General features: G+C 45.0%; 1 protein-coding gene across 4 annotated transcripts in view; it reads left to right on the top strand.

The window, feature by feature from the left end:
- Window positions 1-15612, top strand: part of CSMD2 (CUB and Sushi multiple domains 2) — a 651518-nt gene that overhangs the window by 98812 nt on the left and 537094 nt on the right. For all 4 annotated transcript variants that reach the window (XM_014605014.3, XM_019487966.2, XM_059729594.1 and 1 more), the window contains exon 3: window positions 13996-14108. In XM_014605014.3, the coding sequence (XP_014460500.3) occupies window positions 13996-14108 (113 nt within the window). The remainder of the gene's footprint in view (window positions 1-13995; window positions 14109-15612) is intronic.

Raw genomic sequence — 15612 nt, 5'->3', positions numbered from 1 at the left:
TCCTGGTGCTAAATCCGGACTTTGGCAAAATGCTTGGTAGGGCTGTGCGAAACGGCACCGTTCCATTTTGCCTTGAGGTTCGAGGTTTCGATGGAACAGCGTTTCGTATCGAATTTCATTTTGATTCACAACAGCTGTTCCACTTTGCTTCGTCAAAACAGTGAGGCTGTTTCAACTCTGTTTTGACATTTTGATAGATTGGCTAGGGATGGGAAGTTAGCCGAGCTGGGCCCTGGCCCGATCCAGCACTGGGGATGGGAAGTCAGCCCAGTTGGACTGACTTCCATCCCCAGTGCTATGGTCGAAACGTTTCGACTAGCCTCGTTTTGTTCTGAGGCTGTTTTGAAGCTCTTTGTTTCGTTTCAATTGTGCTGTTTCTACCTTGAAATGAGTTGGCCGGCAAAATTTCACACAGCCCTAATGCTTGGCATGCTTGCAGTCCCGGTGCTCAGCATTTTGCAGAAGTGAGCCCTGAATTCAACCCATTTGATATGAAAACCCATTGGAAATAATAAGGTAGCCACTTAAGAAGCAAAACTTCCGGTTCTTCCTATGGAGTTAATTTGCCTTTGCAATAGGATAGGGAGGGATTAATTTAATCGTGAGAACATGGGATGAATGCCACTGAGCTAAGATAAATGGCTTCCAATATTTGAAGAGAAGCATGCTTTTGTATGTCATTACAATATCATTTTAAGTTGGTTGAAGTTTTTTTTGGCCCAGAGTGCAGCTCTTGCCTCGCAGGGACTCAAAATTAAAGGACAACTGTCTAAGTAGTGCGTGCGAGTCCTGCCTCCTAGACAGCCTTGGCCTTTAAATGTTGGACAATACGGCGTGCTGCAGAATTGTCCTTGGTTTACACACAGCTCATTTTCTTTGCTGATTAATGAGGGTGTTTAAGATATCAATTATTTCTGCCAATATGAAAAATGTCAGACTAACATTTCTCATTGTAATTGCTTGTTTTATTAAAAATTAAAGTAACAAGGAGGAAGGGAAAAAATGTTGATGGCAGAGATGCTGGGGGAAAAAAACACTAAAATGAGAGAGCCAGAGCAGGTGTGAAATGTTTGCAATGAACCTGTTCACTCCTTCCACCCAAGCACAAGGAGAGGGAAAGGATCTTTTTGTGCAACCGGTAGAGGACCCCATAATTCCCACAAGCAGGGGAAGAACGCAGCCTTGAAATCAGAACAGGATGAGATGTTCTGGGATGAGAGGTGGAAATCGGAGGCAGCAGCCAGGGATGTAGGAAGCCTGCATAAGGGAGACACACACCGTGTTGCTGTGACTCTGGTAGGCGGTTGTATTCCAGCAGCCTGCAGGAAGGAAGATGATGATGGGAACACAGTGAGAGACTTTTGCACCCCTATAAGCAGTCCAGGGGCTGATCTAGGAAGCATTGATTTGAGCTGCACTGTAACCGTGGCAGACTGTGTGTTTAGGGCAGTTTCACCCTTTATTCAACCAAGGGAATATTGGAAATGTGTGTGAGTGCCCTGCTGCACATTCAAATTAAAGCTAGACAGAAACCAGCAAAGAGCTCTTACACATTTTCAAACACTAACTTTGTAGCTGGTTGTCACTTGTTATAGCTGGATAATCATTTCTATGGTGATAATTACTTTGCACATATGGCTGGTCTAAATTTATCGCGTGATTAACCAGTTAATTGCGTAATATATGTAACGTGTAGCAGGGGCCTGAATGTCTGTGGGAACCCATCAAGGGCTTGTGGTGCCTACCGTGCTTGCAGTCTGCAAACGTCTAGCAGGGATAACACTCACAAACACACCCTGCTGTAGTGTTAGCTACATTATGTAATGCATTCATCTCTGGAAATTCATCTCCCAAAGGGGAAGAGATGCCCCTGCTGGCAGGTTGCTGATTTGCTGGAGGGGGTCATCTTGTAGATATTTGACCCAACCTAAGGTCTTCTGCCGGTTGAAAATGTTAAAGGTCCCTTGGCATTTTTTGCATGCAGGGATAGTAGCTGCTGAATTCCAGTTCATGGGACTTTTCCCCGTGTCACTGTATTCTTGGCGAGCTGTTGTACATTGTGTGTGGCTAAGCAGACTTTTTTTTAAGTTTTAGACAAGGTTGCATTATAGCAATTAGAAGGCAGGCTAGATCTGCACCTTTTTGACTAACCAAACAGTGTGTGTGTGCATGTATATGTATATGTATAATATAAAATATCGCACATGCTTTTGTGGGCTGAAGCTCACTTTATCAGAGGATGTGCAGACAGCAGCATAATAGTCAGGAGTAACTACTTTATATAGGGCCAAATTCCAAGAGGATCTCCTGGGACTTTGGCTCCTGATTTGAAAAGGGGATTACGTTCCTTCAGTATGAAAGGCACTTTATAAAGGAAAGGTACTTCTAGGAATGATAAAGATGTTGTTTTCTCCATAAAGTGCTTCACCCTTCAGAACATGCCAGTGACGGTCTGTAAGGAAAAATTGGCTGCCTGTTGTGAGATCTGAAGTAGGGTGGATTGATACAGATAAATTTCCTTCTCTCAGTTGCATCTGCTCGTTCTTCTTTTTCATGACATACTCCCCAAAGCAACCTGGAGGAGGACATTTATGAGCAGACCTTGCCTTTCACACCTGGAGCTACTTTTTCCAGCTTCTTTATACTCTTTACAGGGGCTGTCCGTGTCTTTGGAAGCAGTGTGCCCTCATCAGTCAATGTGCAAGGACTGCCTGCATGTAGAAGAAGGCTATGCCTGGAAGATGTGCAAAAGCTCCAAAGCTGATCAGTCACCTTCCTCGTGTATTCTCTGCAACACAGGATTACTTGGTCTTTCTATGCTTCCTAAATAGTGATTGTATCCAGGCCGGTGTGAAGAGCTGCTTTGATGAGCACAGATCTAGCTGTCCTGTTGAAAAAGTGAGCTTGCAGTCTCAGGAGATGCATATAGACTTCATTCTTTTTCATGTTCCATTTGTCATCCAGGTATTTTGGGGGCAACAGTCACTACTCTTGTCTTAGGAGACCTCTCATCACCCCTATTCTTGCAGCATGTGCAGTGGTAAGACAGCAGCACACCTCTGGTTGATCTTTGCTTCCCAGACATCTGTGGGGCTGATGTGCTTGAATCCCAGTGCCCTTTTTTAAGCTCCCCTTTCTCACCAGAAGTCACTTGGTATAATTTCATTAACTTCATCTGTCATTGGATCAGACTCATTTTTGTGGCTGCACATTTCAGATATCATCATTTTGGATTCATTGAATAATAGGATATGAGGGTTGGAAGGGACCTCAGGAAGCCATCTAGTCCAACCCCCTGCTCAATGCAGGGCCATCTCCAACTGATCATCCCAGCTAAGGCTTTTTCTAGCTGGGTCTTGAAACCCTCCAAGCATGGAGATTTCACTGCTTCTCTGAGTAACCTCTGTTCCACTGTTTTACCACCCTCCTAGTGAGAGAGCTCTTTCTGATATCCAACCTAAACCTCCCTTGCTGCAACTTGAGATCATTGCTCCTTGTTCTGTCATCTGCCACCGCTGAGAACAGCCCAGCTCCATCCTCTTTGGAGCCACCCCCCTCCTTTTCAGGTAGTTGAAGGCTGCTATCAAATCCCGTCCCCATCTTCTTTTCTGCAGACTAAATAAATCCCCCCCCCCCCCCATTTCCCTCAGCCTCTCCTCATAAGTCTTGTCCCCCAGCCCCTGAACCATTTCCGTTGTCTTCCGCTGGACTCTCTCCAAGCTGTCCACATCCTTTCTGTAGTGGGAGCCCCGAAACTGGACACTGGACTCCAGATGTGGCCTCACCAGTGCCAAATAGAAGGGAAGAATCACTTTAGTCTATCTGCTGGCAACACTCTTGCTAATGTAGCCCAGGATGTTGTTATCCTTGCTCGCAACAAGGGCACATATCCAGCTTATTGTCCACTGTCACCCCCAGGTCCTTTTCTGCAGAGCTGCTGCCCAGCCTATACGGGTGCATGGGATTGCTCCGTCCTAATTTTGCACTTGTCCTTATTGAACCTCATGAGATTTCTTTTGGTTCAATCCTCCAATTTGTCTAGGTCCCTCTGAATCCTAGCCCTACCCTCCAGCATATTTAATACTCCCCCCACGCTAGGGTGGGTAGCTTTTTGACTCATCTCTAGTCTTTTCAGTTGAGAAACTGCCTAGGATTATAAGGGAGAACTTTGTAGGCTAATTTTCAGGCACTTGATTTCTTTTTCCAAAACCTTCTGAGCTCCATTTTTGCCACACGTTGCTGTCTTTAACCCTATTTCTTCCAATTGACTTAATTATCCATTTGTCATAGGAGAATACATCAGACACGAGTGTCAGCTTGGTCCTTATGACACCATGTCATATTAACTGTATGGTTAAAAGTAAGAGTGGTTAATTTGCTGGGGAAATTCTCTTTTAATAGGATGCCTTTAAATTGCCTGCAGGAAAAAAAAAATTGCTGAAGTACGATGTAGTGTAATTTAATGCTGGGTTAAATGATGCAATCCAATGCATTTTCATTAGGTGTTCTGAGACTTCTCTAGCATTTGTGCTTTTAAGGGATGTTGGATTGCCAGCTGCAATAACTTTTTTGATTACAGTCAGAGCTGATGGTGGGCATCTTACCAGAAAAATAATGTGTGCTCTTTTTAATTATGGCACCTGCATTCCAGAATGGAGCCTGCATCTCATTACATGACACACATTTAGATTTGGCACACTGGAGTAGCAGAACATGCAATGCAAAAGGCTGGGCACACTTGAAGATGGGCTGGGATGAGCACCAGGACCAATGGCTCCTCGAGCACAAAGGAAACAGCCCATTGAAAGAGTAAAACTTTCCTGCAGCCTGAAAGGGGGGTGATGCCGGGCAAGTCCTTTTTCCATCTGGTGCCTCTGTTTCCTCATCTGTAGCACACAGATCATGCTGACTTTTATAAAGCACTTTGAGATCTATCGATGAAAAATGCTATGGGAGGATCTTCCAAATGACATGAGATCCAAACAACATTGCTTGCACACATTTTCCAATGGGGCAGGGGTGAGGGAGGAGAGAGCAAGTACTGCTCATGGCAGTGTTATGTTGCTTTGTGCTGTAGTGCAGAGGGCTTGTTGTTATATTTAAAAGAAGGTAAAAGAACTCGATCCAAATATCCCATCCCTATATATAATGTGTTTGTGGTCATGCTGCATTGGACTATTGTTAAATCTTGCAAGCTGCAAAGCAGTCATCTGTATGGGGACTGGGAGCATTCAGACTTTGCACTCTGTGTCTCCTCTATTTACCTGATGTCTAGCACCCCAGCTCCTTAGCTTGGCTGGAGCTTACCACAATGCAGATTTTCATTGAGGTGATCCTGCCTCTTTCCTTCTGACAAGGGAGGGCTTCATGGCAGCTGGGAGGATGAGAGCAAGTCAAAGGCAAGGTGTCTTGAGTATCTGTGAGGAATTGAAACTATTTGCTGAGGAGTATATTGGGACCTGCCATATGTCAAGAGCCCTAAGCCCTGACAAATGAAGCCCCTAGCATTGCCATGCTCCTGGGAAATGGTGCATGTGGCACTACAAAGGGACCATACGAAAAGGCAACGGATACGGTAGTAACTATTTTGTGTTGAATCTGATGCTGGGAGAGCTGTCTCGTGAAGCAAATCCTACCCTTCTGCTGCAGACAGAGCCTGGCATGCCCTGAATGAGTTTGTTTGAGTTGTGTTGTGTTGCGCTGGCCCAGCTGCCAAGGTACAGGGAACAAGGGAAAGAATGAGGTGTGCATACACATGCATATTTTATTTTTGCCCTAACATTTTGCAAGGGCAGCGGTACAGAGTGGGATTCTCAGCATTGGACGAACCCTGCTCCCAGCAAAGCCAACAGGGACATTTCCATTGATCGCAGTCAGAGTGGAATTAAGCCAATACTGATCCCTTTGAAAATCTCACGCATTCGGACTTGGCCCCGAGCGACTTACGGGGCTTATCTGTCAACGATCCATTTGGCTGGGAGGTTGCGATAGAAATGGGAGATGATTATCTGTGCTGTTGTTCCTGGCCCCCATCTTCTTGCTACGGCCCTTAATGATCACAAGGAACAGATTTATGAGGCCTTTTTCCCCCTCATTAGAATATATATCTTTTTATTGCTACAGTAAATAACAGGGCTGCTAGAATTATTGTTTTGTGCATGAGGCCACTGGGGGATTACTGTGCACTCTGTCTTCATGCTGATCCTCTTCCTCGCGGGTTGCCTAGGATGCAGACTTGGGGAGAAATGTGCGGTGAATGGGAATAGACCAGCCGGTTAAGTCATTTGACATCGAAACAAGGCAAAGTAGCCAAGGAATGTATCTATCGCTGAGTCTCTGAATCCTAAGTGCACTGATGCTTTGCTGTCATGGGAAGGGCTTTTGACGTGAGCGGAAACTGGTCTGAATTAACCATTCGCGTTGTTACAGCGTCATTAGTCTTGTGGGTGACTTTGGATTTGGGGCTGATTCATCCTTATGCTACTTTATAGATTCATAGTCAGAAGGGACTTTAACAGATCATTGAGTCCAATCCCGTACCTGGGCAGGAAAGAGTGCTGGCCTCGGATGCTGAGGGTAGGGCATCCAGCGTGGTTTGTAGGGTTGGGCACGCTAATGCTTGTATTAGGCATGTCATTGCTAGGGCACTAGCTTGTGCTGGCTACTCCTCTACTCGATTTGGCGTCCAGACCTCCTTCACTCCCTCTGTGGCATGCATCAGGACACCTCCGGTCTTTGTTGCAGGGTTGGCTGGATGCCCATGACAGGGTCTTTCTTGGTTGCAGGGAGGAGGGAAATTATGCAGCAGCCTTACCCACGGCAATGATGAATCAGGGCTTCTGTGTTCACATTGTCAAAAGAAATGTGGTTCTGTGAGTTAAGAATCCAGGACACGATTCACTTGGGGAGCTAATAATGCAGCTAGCATGAGCAGGCAGCATGGGAGCTCACATAAGCAAGGCAAGTTGTAAGCTCAGAGCCTAGCATATCACCCAGGTCTCATTGTACTAAGAAGTGCACCGTAAAGACACATCTGTGTACCGCAGCTGTGCAGAAGAGCCATTGTTGGTGCAGTTTAGACCGCCCCAAAACCCGAGGCGCCTTTTCATTTTCTGTATACCGCACCTTTGCCTTTCCAAGCATGTCCACGGTGCGTGCTGAGTTCAGAAGTCGGTCTGTTCTTGGCATCTTAGAGGAGACGCACAAACTGTGCTGTGTCTTGAAGACTTTTTTTTTTTTTGTCATGTACTTTCTTATTGTTTTGCCCTTAATCTTAAAATAGAAGCCATTCAGATTGAAAGTATGAGGTCACCCTTTCTGTGGGGGAGGAAACGGGGAAAGGGATTTTAATTGGGCTGCATCCTGAGATGTTGCTCAATTGTCTACTTTGTCCTTACGGAGGCAAAACTTCCCGTGAGATCACCGCAAGCTTTGCCTGTGTGAGACCCGAAGAAGGAGCCATCAGGTTTTATCCTGCAGTAAACTCAGTGATTATGAGTCTTACTGAATATAGAGGTGGAAGGTAAAACCTGCATGTAAAAGTAATGTGAGATTTTCTTTTTTCTTTCTTTTTTTTGAACACTGACAGTGCTCTTCACTCCTAAGGAAGTGTCACGTGAATGCTGTGTTTGAGGTTGGTGATTAATCTTGTCCAAAAAAGAATATCACTTTTACTTTGGCTAAGCAGAAGAGAGGGGAGGTGACGATGCCCTGTGTATGAAGAGGGCTAAGAAGGGAACTCCGGGCTTTGGTTTGGTTGCACGTGCTTCCTATGGGGAATGGAGGAGAGATGTCTGCTATTGCTGTCTTGAATGAACTGAGGAAGCTGGCCCGTTATCTCCCTGCAGGGGCCATTGCAAGCAGTGGGCAGGCTCATGGCATAAAGCATGGGAGTTGCCATGTAGATCCTCTCCCATTATATCAATGTTCTGCTGCTGATATTAAAAAAAACCCAACGAAACCCCCCCCAAAACTTCCTCCCATGTGGGTTTTGCTGCACATTGTTTTACCATTAATGAAGATACAGAGGTGTCAGAAAATATTGCTGCACAATGGCTTGTACTGCAGTGCGTGGAAGTTGCTTAACAAATACATTGTATTGACAGAATATATCTGTGACTCTGATGTCCTTCAGGTGACAGAAACGTAGGATCTCTGTGCATTGAGCACTGCAGCAAAGAACAGTGATGGGCTTTTGCTTTTTTAAGGCATTTACATTTTGCCGGGCACAGTAATGTGAGAAATGAGCATCGGGGTACAAAGCAGCAAATACACGCCCAGAACACTGCAGTATTTAACACAAGAAAATCCACTGTGGAAACAAACCTGCGCCACCATCCTATGCATCCCTGATGCGGTTAGTCGACAAGGTGCATCTTTGCCCTGCCTTGTGCCACCGGAGGTGCAGGGGTCTGGTATGGACGACCCGGTCAGGTTTTCCTTTCCATTCTTTGATTCTATGAATTATTGCAGAAGTGTGTATTTTTGTAGGAGGATGTGTGATCTGGTGAGTGAAGTCAAGTCCTAGGAAGCAGGAGTTTAGTATCGTCTGTCCCTTTTCTGCTACAAACGTCCTTTGTGAGCTCTAGCAGGGCATTTTGCCCCTGTCTTTCTCCTCTGGTTGCCTAAGTTTAGGGTCTCTATTTCACAAAGAAGTGGCCTGATTTTTTTTTTTTTTAAGTAATTCTGAGAGCCCACAGTTTCCAGGATCCCAGTGAGAGACTAATCATATCCACAGTCAAGAGGACCAGAACCCATTGCAGGCTTAGTCATATGCCTTATCTGCAAACTCATCCTTCACCTTTTAAAATCCTATTTTGGGGAAATATGGGATTAAAGGAAGCTATCTGTATTTCAGTTCCACTGACTTCACTGGGACTTACACACTTGCTTAAAGAGACGCATGTGCTGAAGTGGTGCCCTGAATTGGGATGTGCTGCTGAATTGCGGCCCGCAGCTGCAAGCTGCACTGATTTATAAATTGAAATCCACATTCAATATTGCAGCAGCAATCTGCTCTTTCCATGTACTAGAAAACACCACCCAAACCAGAGTCACACTGCATTGCCCACATTATGATACAGTGAAACCAGGAAGGATGTATTTCTTTAGGGATCCAAAATTCCCTGTGGTGTGTTGGGCCCCCCCCAGACACGCCAGTGTATTTCCACCATTGGCAGTTCATTCCCAGGCCAACATTTCTGCATCCTCAATATGAAAAACCCATGAACTGGAAAACAGATGCAAGGGGACTTTGGGGAACTTGGCACTGTCTGAAAATTACCATTACTCTGTGCGCTGATCATCCTAAGTAATGGGAGGAGCTCGTCAAGGGAAGTGTAATGGTCATATATGTTTAGTGGGGTTGGTTAGAGAAATTCAGTGCATGATAGCTGGTTTATCTAATACCTTTTAGATGTGCATGTGTTTAATTTTAATGGCAAACATTTAGGTGTTCTGGCAAAGAACAGAAGAAAGAATAATTATGCCCCTCTTGATATAGGATCCGGAGTCATCCCAGCTGACTAGTGAACTGTGTCAAATGAGAAGGTGGATCTAAGTCCACTTCTCAGTGTCTTCATTCCCTTATTCGATGTTGTAGTTGTTGCAGTCAGTGGAGACACAGGTTGCAATACATGTCTCTACCCAGATATAGAAATCTGTTGGCTTGATGCACAGTCTTCATCTCTACCACTTCACTCTGAGAGTGACCAGAGTTTTTGAACCTCGGAGGATATTTTTTTCCTGTGTGTCCCCTGGGACCAAACTGTGTGCAATGCACCCTGTGTGATATTGCACTTATGGCAGTAAGGGGGGGACACTTTTGGCTCAGGTGGAACAGGCCTGGAGATGCAGGTGTAGGGTGTCAAGTCCTGAGTCCGGGCGTGCACTGATGCATGTGAAGTATGTATGAAGCAGTCGTTTCATCTACAGTGTGCAGCTTCATTATAATTAGCCCGCAGTTCATGTGTGCATTCATTTAAAAAAAAAAAGAAAAAAGTGCCTGGAGGTTTCAGTAAGCACTTTTAATTAAATCTAAAACAAAATACAGGTGACGACACCTATTTCTTCTGCTCTGTACCTTGTAGGAGTATACAGTTCCTCCAAAACAAATGAAAGTTGGGGGTTTTTTTATTAAGCAGAAATATTTCCCTGCGTAAAAATCCCCCAGACAATGAATTTTATCCCGAGAGCTTGTGCCCCTTGGTGCTTTGTAGCTAATATTAAGGGTTAACTCTTTTATTCAGCAACTGCAAGAACCCAACTAGCGACTGGAGAGTTTCTCTTTTTGGTTCCTAGGTAATATCATTGCTCCATGCTCCGTCCTTTTGGCGTACTATTTAGGCATACCAAGTTGGGGGGAGCAGTCAAAAAAAGGAAGCCAGGGATTTTAAATTTTTTTAGATTTGAATTTTCAAAGGGGCCTGCAGGAGTCAGCACCATTGCTGCCTTGCAAAGTCAGTCAGTTGGGTAGCTGCCTCTTTTAGATGCCTTTAAAAATCCCAGTCCTAATATCGTACTTCCCATGATCAGACACAGCGGGGGACCTATTGCTGTTTGCTTCCATGGAGAAATTTTGGTTCAGTTATATGGTCAGCCCCAGATTTCCTTTGTGATTCTGGTCAAGTCACAACTGCTGAGCACCTCGATTCTTGATGTGTAAAACAGGGACATAGCAGTAGCGGCATCTGCCCTTGCAAGAGATGTCAGGAGGATAAATCCGTTAAACAGATACGTTACTTTATGGTACTGGGGACTGTGCTATCTCATGGCTCAGGAAAAGGCAGGGAGACTTCTTGCTCTCAAAAGGGCTTTATTGCGATAACTAACACGCGCACAAAGTTGACTGACAACTTCCTGGTGATGTCATCACGTCCGCCGTCAGGGAGGGAGTTAACCCCTACTACTCCAGGGACCAGGTGAGCATTTGATGTCGATAGAAAGATTAGAAGCTACATGCGACTCGCTCCTTGACAAACCATGCCAAACAGGAGACTTTACCACACCTCCAGCTCTCCCGCGAAATATGAATTTTCATTTCTGCCTAGGAGAACTTTTACAATCTCTGCTCCCTCCTATGCCTGATGAAGGGTGAGCATGCCCGAAAGCTTGCAAATAAATAAAATAATTTGCTTGCAAATATCTAGTGGGTCTAATAAAAGATATCACCTCTTCCACGAGTTTTGATTTCTCTTGAGGAAAGAGATTTTAAAATATCTATGGTTGTAAGGAGAGAGGTGTATTTAGGAGGCTGGGGTACAACATCTAGAAGACTGCTGCTTAAGGCCCTTATCTTACGTGAGACGGGAGGACCTGCAAAACTCTGTTGCCTTCATAAGAATTGGCAGCACAGCTTGGACTGGTCTGGTTGATCTGATCTCTCATCCTGCCTCTGAGAATCGCCAGTAACATCATAGATTCATAGATGTTAGGGTCGGAAGGGACCTATTAGATCATCGAGTCTGACCCCCCCGCCTAGGCAAGAAAGAGTGCTGGGGTCAGATGACCCCAGCCAGGTGTCTGCCCAATCTCCTCTTAAACACCTCCAAGGAAGAGGACAGCACTACCTCCCTTGGAAGTGTAGTCCATATTTTGGCAACCCTCACTGTAAAGAGTTTTTTCCTGATTTCATAGTAGTTAGGGGTCAGAAGGGACCTGAATAGATCATCTAATCTAACCCCCCACCACTGGTTGGAGCACACGCTGGGATCACACGACCCTAGACAGGCATTCATCCAACCTCTTTTTGAATTTACCCAAGGTAGGAGCGAGGACCACTTCGCTAGGAGTGGTGTCCAATCTGAGTTTGCTCTCCATTGGTTTGTGTCCATTGTTTCTAGTGAGGCATCATATAGCGAGAAAGTTTTCAAGTGCGTGTTTAAGAAATAAGCTGCCTTTACAATGGAGAGAGGAAAGGGGTTGAGTTTCTTTCTAACCTCATTAGTTAAAGATTGTCTTATGCTGCGTAGCAATAGGATTTATTCCCTTCAAAACTTCTTAATATATTCTATATATTCTCACTCTGGATGTTCTTACACTCCATAAAAACGTTGGATCCTTTTTGAGTCCTGCTAAGCTTTTCACCTCAACGATATCTTGTGGCAGGAAGTTCCACGGGTTAATTGCTCCTTGCTACACTTTTTATAAGAGTCACATTTTTTGGAGTGTTATCAGGCAGCGGGCGGGGGATTGTGTTTGGCTTTTTGTCCTTGGAAATGGCAGGCAAAAATGTAACGAGAGATTGGTTAAAGAAAAAAATTCCTTATGTAAATCTATTAAGTAAATCACCTGAGCCAAAAGCAAGGGGAAGGATTAGAAGTTATAAAACTGTACGTGTTTGTCTAAAATGTACATTAGATTTTTCTTGGGCTGTGTCAATATAGTATCAGGGAATTAGTGCTTAGGATCCTAGCATGTTCCTTCAAAAATATTCCTGAACAAACTTATGTAATAAAATTAACAGTTGGTATTTTAGCTCTGAGAGTATATGGCTACGATCTCAAATAATGTTATTCTCCCTTCATTTACTCTATGTATATAATTCCTGGGTCTTTTATGGAGAGGAAGGGTTGTGTCAGTTTACCACGTTCATTCCTCATGAGGAGGTGATGTGTTTTAGCAGATAGTAGACAGAGATAGAGGAGATCTCAGTGTTGTTCCTGCCCCTGCTGTTGGCTGGCTGGGTAACCTTGAGAAAGTCAAACTAAGTTCCTGTCCCCTTAGTTTCCCTGTCCATACAATGTGGCTGTTGGTAAAGACCTCCATTGGTACAGCACACTTCTGTCTTCTGACAGCGATGAGGAAGAGCTATCATCTCAGTCTTGTAGGGGGAAGTTTGCTTTGGGATCACCAGGTAGGTTCATTGCCTTAGCGATGCCAGGCTCCTGGTTCAAAGATACTCAATGAATGCATGATCAATGCAATTATCCTGCTGGACTGACTTTGAGGGTCAATGCTGGTCTTCTTGCATGTTGTCTTCTGCTAATTTAGTCCATGCTTTTTAGTCCTAGTAAAGGATAAATGTTAATTCACATAGCCTCGGGACTTTCAGAGGTTGAAATATCATTCCCTCTTCAAGGATGGAGAGAACAGACACAGAGCATGTCTGTACCTCCTTCACAGTTTTTTGAGTCCTTCCCAGATCCATGCCCTGCACCGAACCCAGAGAGGAGACAGTGGACCCACCCTTGTGGCACCTGCTTCGGAGATATGCTGCTGACACGTTTCACAGGGGCCGCGGGGCCATGTTCAAGGCGGCTTCACTCCCTCATTTCCAAGTTTGGTGTGTATGGAGCAGGGGCGGGCGGGTGCTTCTCAGCAGGGCTCTCAAGAGTGCCACAGAAGTGTGATAGTTGCACTCACAACTAGGTGAAGTGACTTGCCTGAGGCCACAGAGCAGGTCAGTAGAGATGGGAATTAGCAGAAATCCTTACTCGGTTCCTTTCCCTGACCATGAGATTATTGCAAATGGAAATGAATGCATGGTGTACATGGCTACTGTAGCAAAGACTACTTTTAAAACATCAAAGTTCGATGATGAGATGACTCCTACGCTCCCTTTACCCATTGGTAAATGTGGATTGCATTTCATGAAGCTGTCCCCAATGAGCAAGGTGGTTAATACAAAATCTGATGTCGTTAGGACAATTAACATAGGTAGTGCAGGGATTCATAGATTCGTAGGCTCTATACATAGGATGCGTTAACGGCTAATGTAATGCAGTGGTGAAGTGCACTTCCAGACCCCTTCGTAGCTGTGCCCAATGAACAGAGCGCGCAGGTCTGTTACCTCCTAGGTACAACACTTCGGTGTGAAGTTTGGCAGTCTGTTCTTCTAGCTCTGGTGCCCCTGGTATAATCTTAAATATGTCAACCATCATGTCATGACTGTAAGCAGAGGTGCATCAAAGATTTCCAGAATTGCCATCTCATCCTGTAGTTGCCAAATGGGTGAGTGGAAGTCGCTAAATTAATTTATCCCTTGTTCTCTTTCAGGTTAACGGGTTTCCAGCTTCCTGCTCCTATTGTCAGTACGGGGGTCGTGCTGTCTTTATGGCTCGTGAGTGATTATGCTGTAAGTGCCCAAGGCTTCCAGGCAAACTATGAAGGTAGGTCTTCCCTCCTTGGTGGCATTGTCTTTGTTGAGTTGGCCTACCCTGCGATGTAACGTACAATAGCTGTCCCTGAATAACTCCAGATGTGGACCCTCTTAATCTGGAGCGACATTGTTTCTGTTGAGCTGAATTCACTTTCCAAAATCAAAGTCCTGAACAGCTTCAGGCACAGCTAAGTCCTTGATGCATCTGGGACCAGAAATTAGAGCTGGTTGTATAATGTCAAAACAACAAAACACCTTCCTGAAATGTTTTTTCCATCAGCTCTACTTGGGATGATAGACTTGGAAAGGAAAGCATAGTCCTGCTTTGGGATCAAAGAAATGTAGAATTCAGCTTTGCAGCCTTACGGTAATAGGAAGTGCAACTCAATTTTTGGTGAGTGGGACTTGGAGGCAGGCGGTGTTGGGAACACAGTGCTGTGTCCAGAAGTGACACTGAGACATTCAGAGCTTTGTGATTTATTCAGTGTGTGTATTCTCCCCTCCCCACTCTTGTGCTCCATGTGTGTGCATATGCACGCACATGCATGCACAAACAAACACACACACACAGAGTCAGGATGTGCACGTGCACACAACTGCACAAACACACACAGAATCAGGATGCGTACGTGCACGCACATGCATGCACAAACACACACACACACATACGAGTCACGATGTGTTTTAAGCTGCTGTTATGCCTTTCTTTTAGATCCTGCAACATGTGGTATGAAGTGTCCTGTGTTATACAGTCTCAGATGTGGGGGAAGTGATCCTGCTCCAAGCATGTTTGAGCTGCAGTAGTTTGCTTGCAGTAGAAGAGACAAAACAATAAATAAGCACGTTAAAGCATGGTCTTGACTAGGTCCAGAGCATGGTTGTAATATGACTTGATCCATTTGGGCACAGGGAAGACCAAGTTTGAGCCCATCTGTGCAACAATGAGTAAATGCCAAAACAGGGTTACAATAAACTAAAATATGTTCCTCCTTCTCTTTGCTTTGGGAATAGACTGCACAAAGTATCCTCACAGGGCTGTGTGTCTCCCAACAAGTGGATCTCCCATCATGTAGGCAGGGAAGTGTTTTAAGTAGTAAAATCTGGATGCCACGATCGCAGAAGCATCCTAAATTAAATGCCGCTGAGCTAGGAATAGATCCCAGGTTTGCTGACAGGCAGTACGTGGCCCTGTGTACTAGACCACAGTACCTCCACGAGTGACATCTGCATTGGGACTTCCTGTCCTTTTGAATTGGATGGATATCTTAGTGATCTCTGAGGCAATGTGCTGGCTTTTCTGTGGATCCTCCACATGCATAGGGCAGGAGCGTGTTATCCTAGCAGAGAACTGTCAGACAGGATAGAAAAGGGGTATTTTCCTTTTTACCATTGCAGTGAAGCTCAAGTGAGCAGATAGGAAGTGCCAGTAGGCACCATCCCTCTTGTATGCCTTTCCCCCTACCCATCTTTAAACAGTTTCTGAAGAAGTCATGGGAAGAACTGCTCACACTTCT

The sequence above is a fragment of the Alligator mississippiensis genome, chromosome 6 (genome assembly GCF_030867095.1).
Source record: "Alligator mississippiensis isolate rAllMis1 chromosome 6, rAllMis1, whole genome shotgun sequence".
Lineage (NCBI taxonomy): Eukaryota > Metazoa > Chordata > Crocodylia > Alligatoridae > Alligator > Alligator mississippiensis.
The sequence above is the reverse complement of the archived record's forward strand: the minus strand, read 5'-3'. Positions and strand labels throughout refer to the sequence as shown.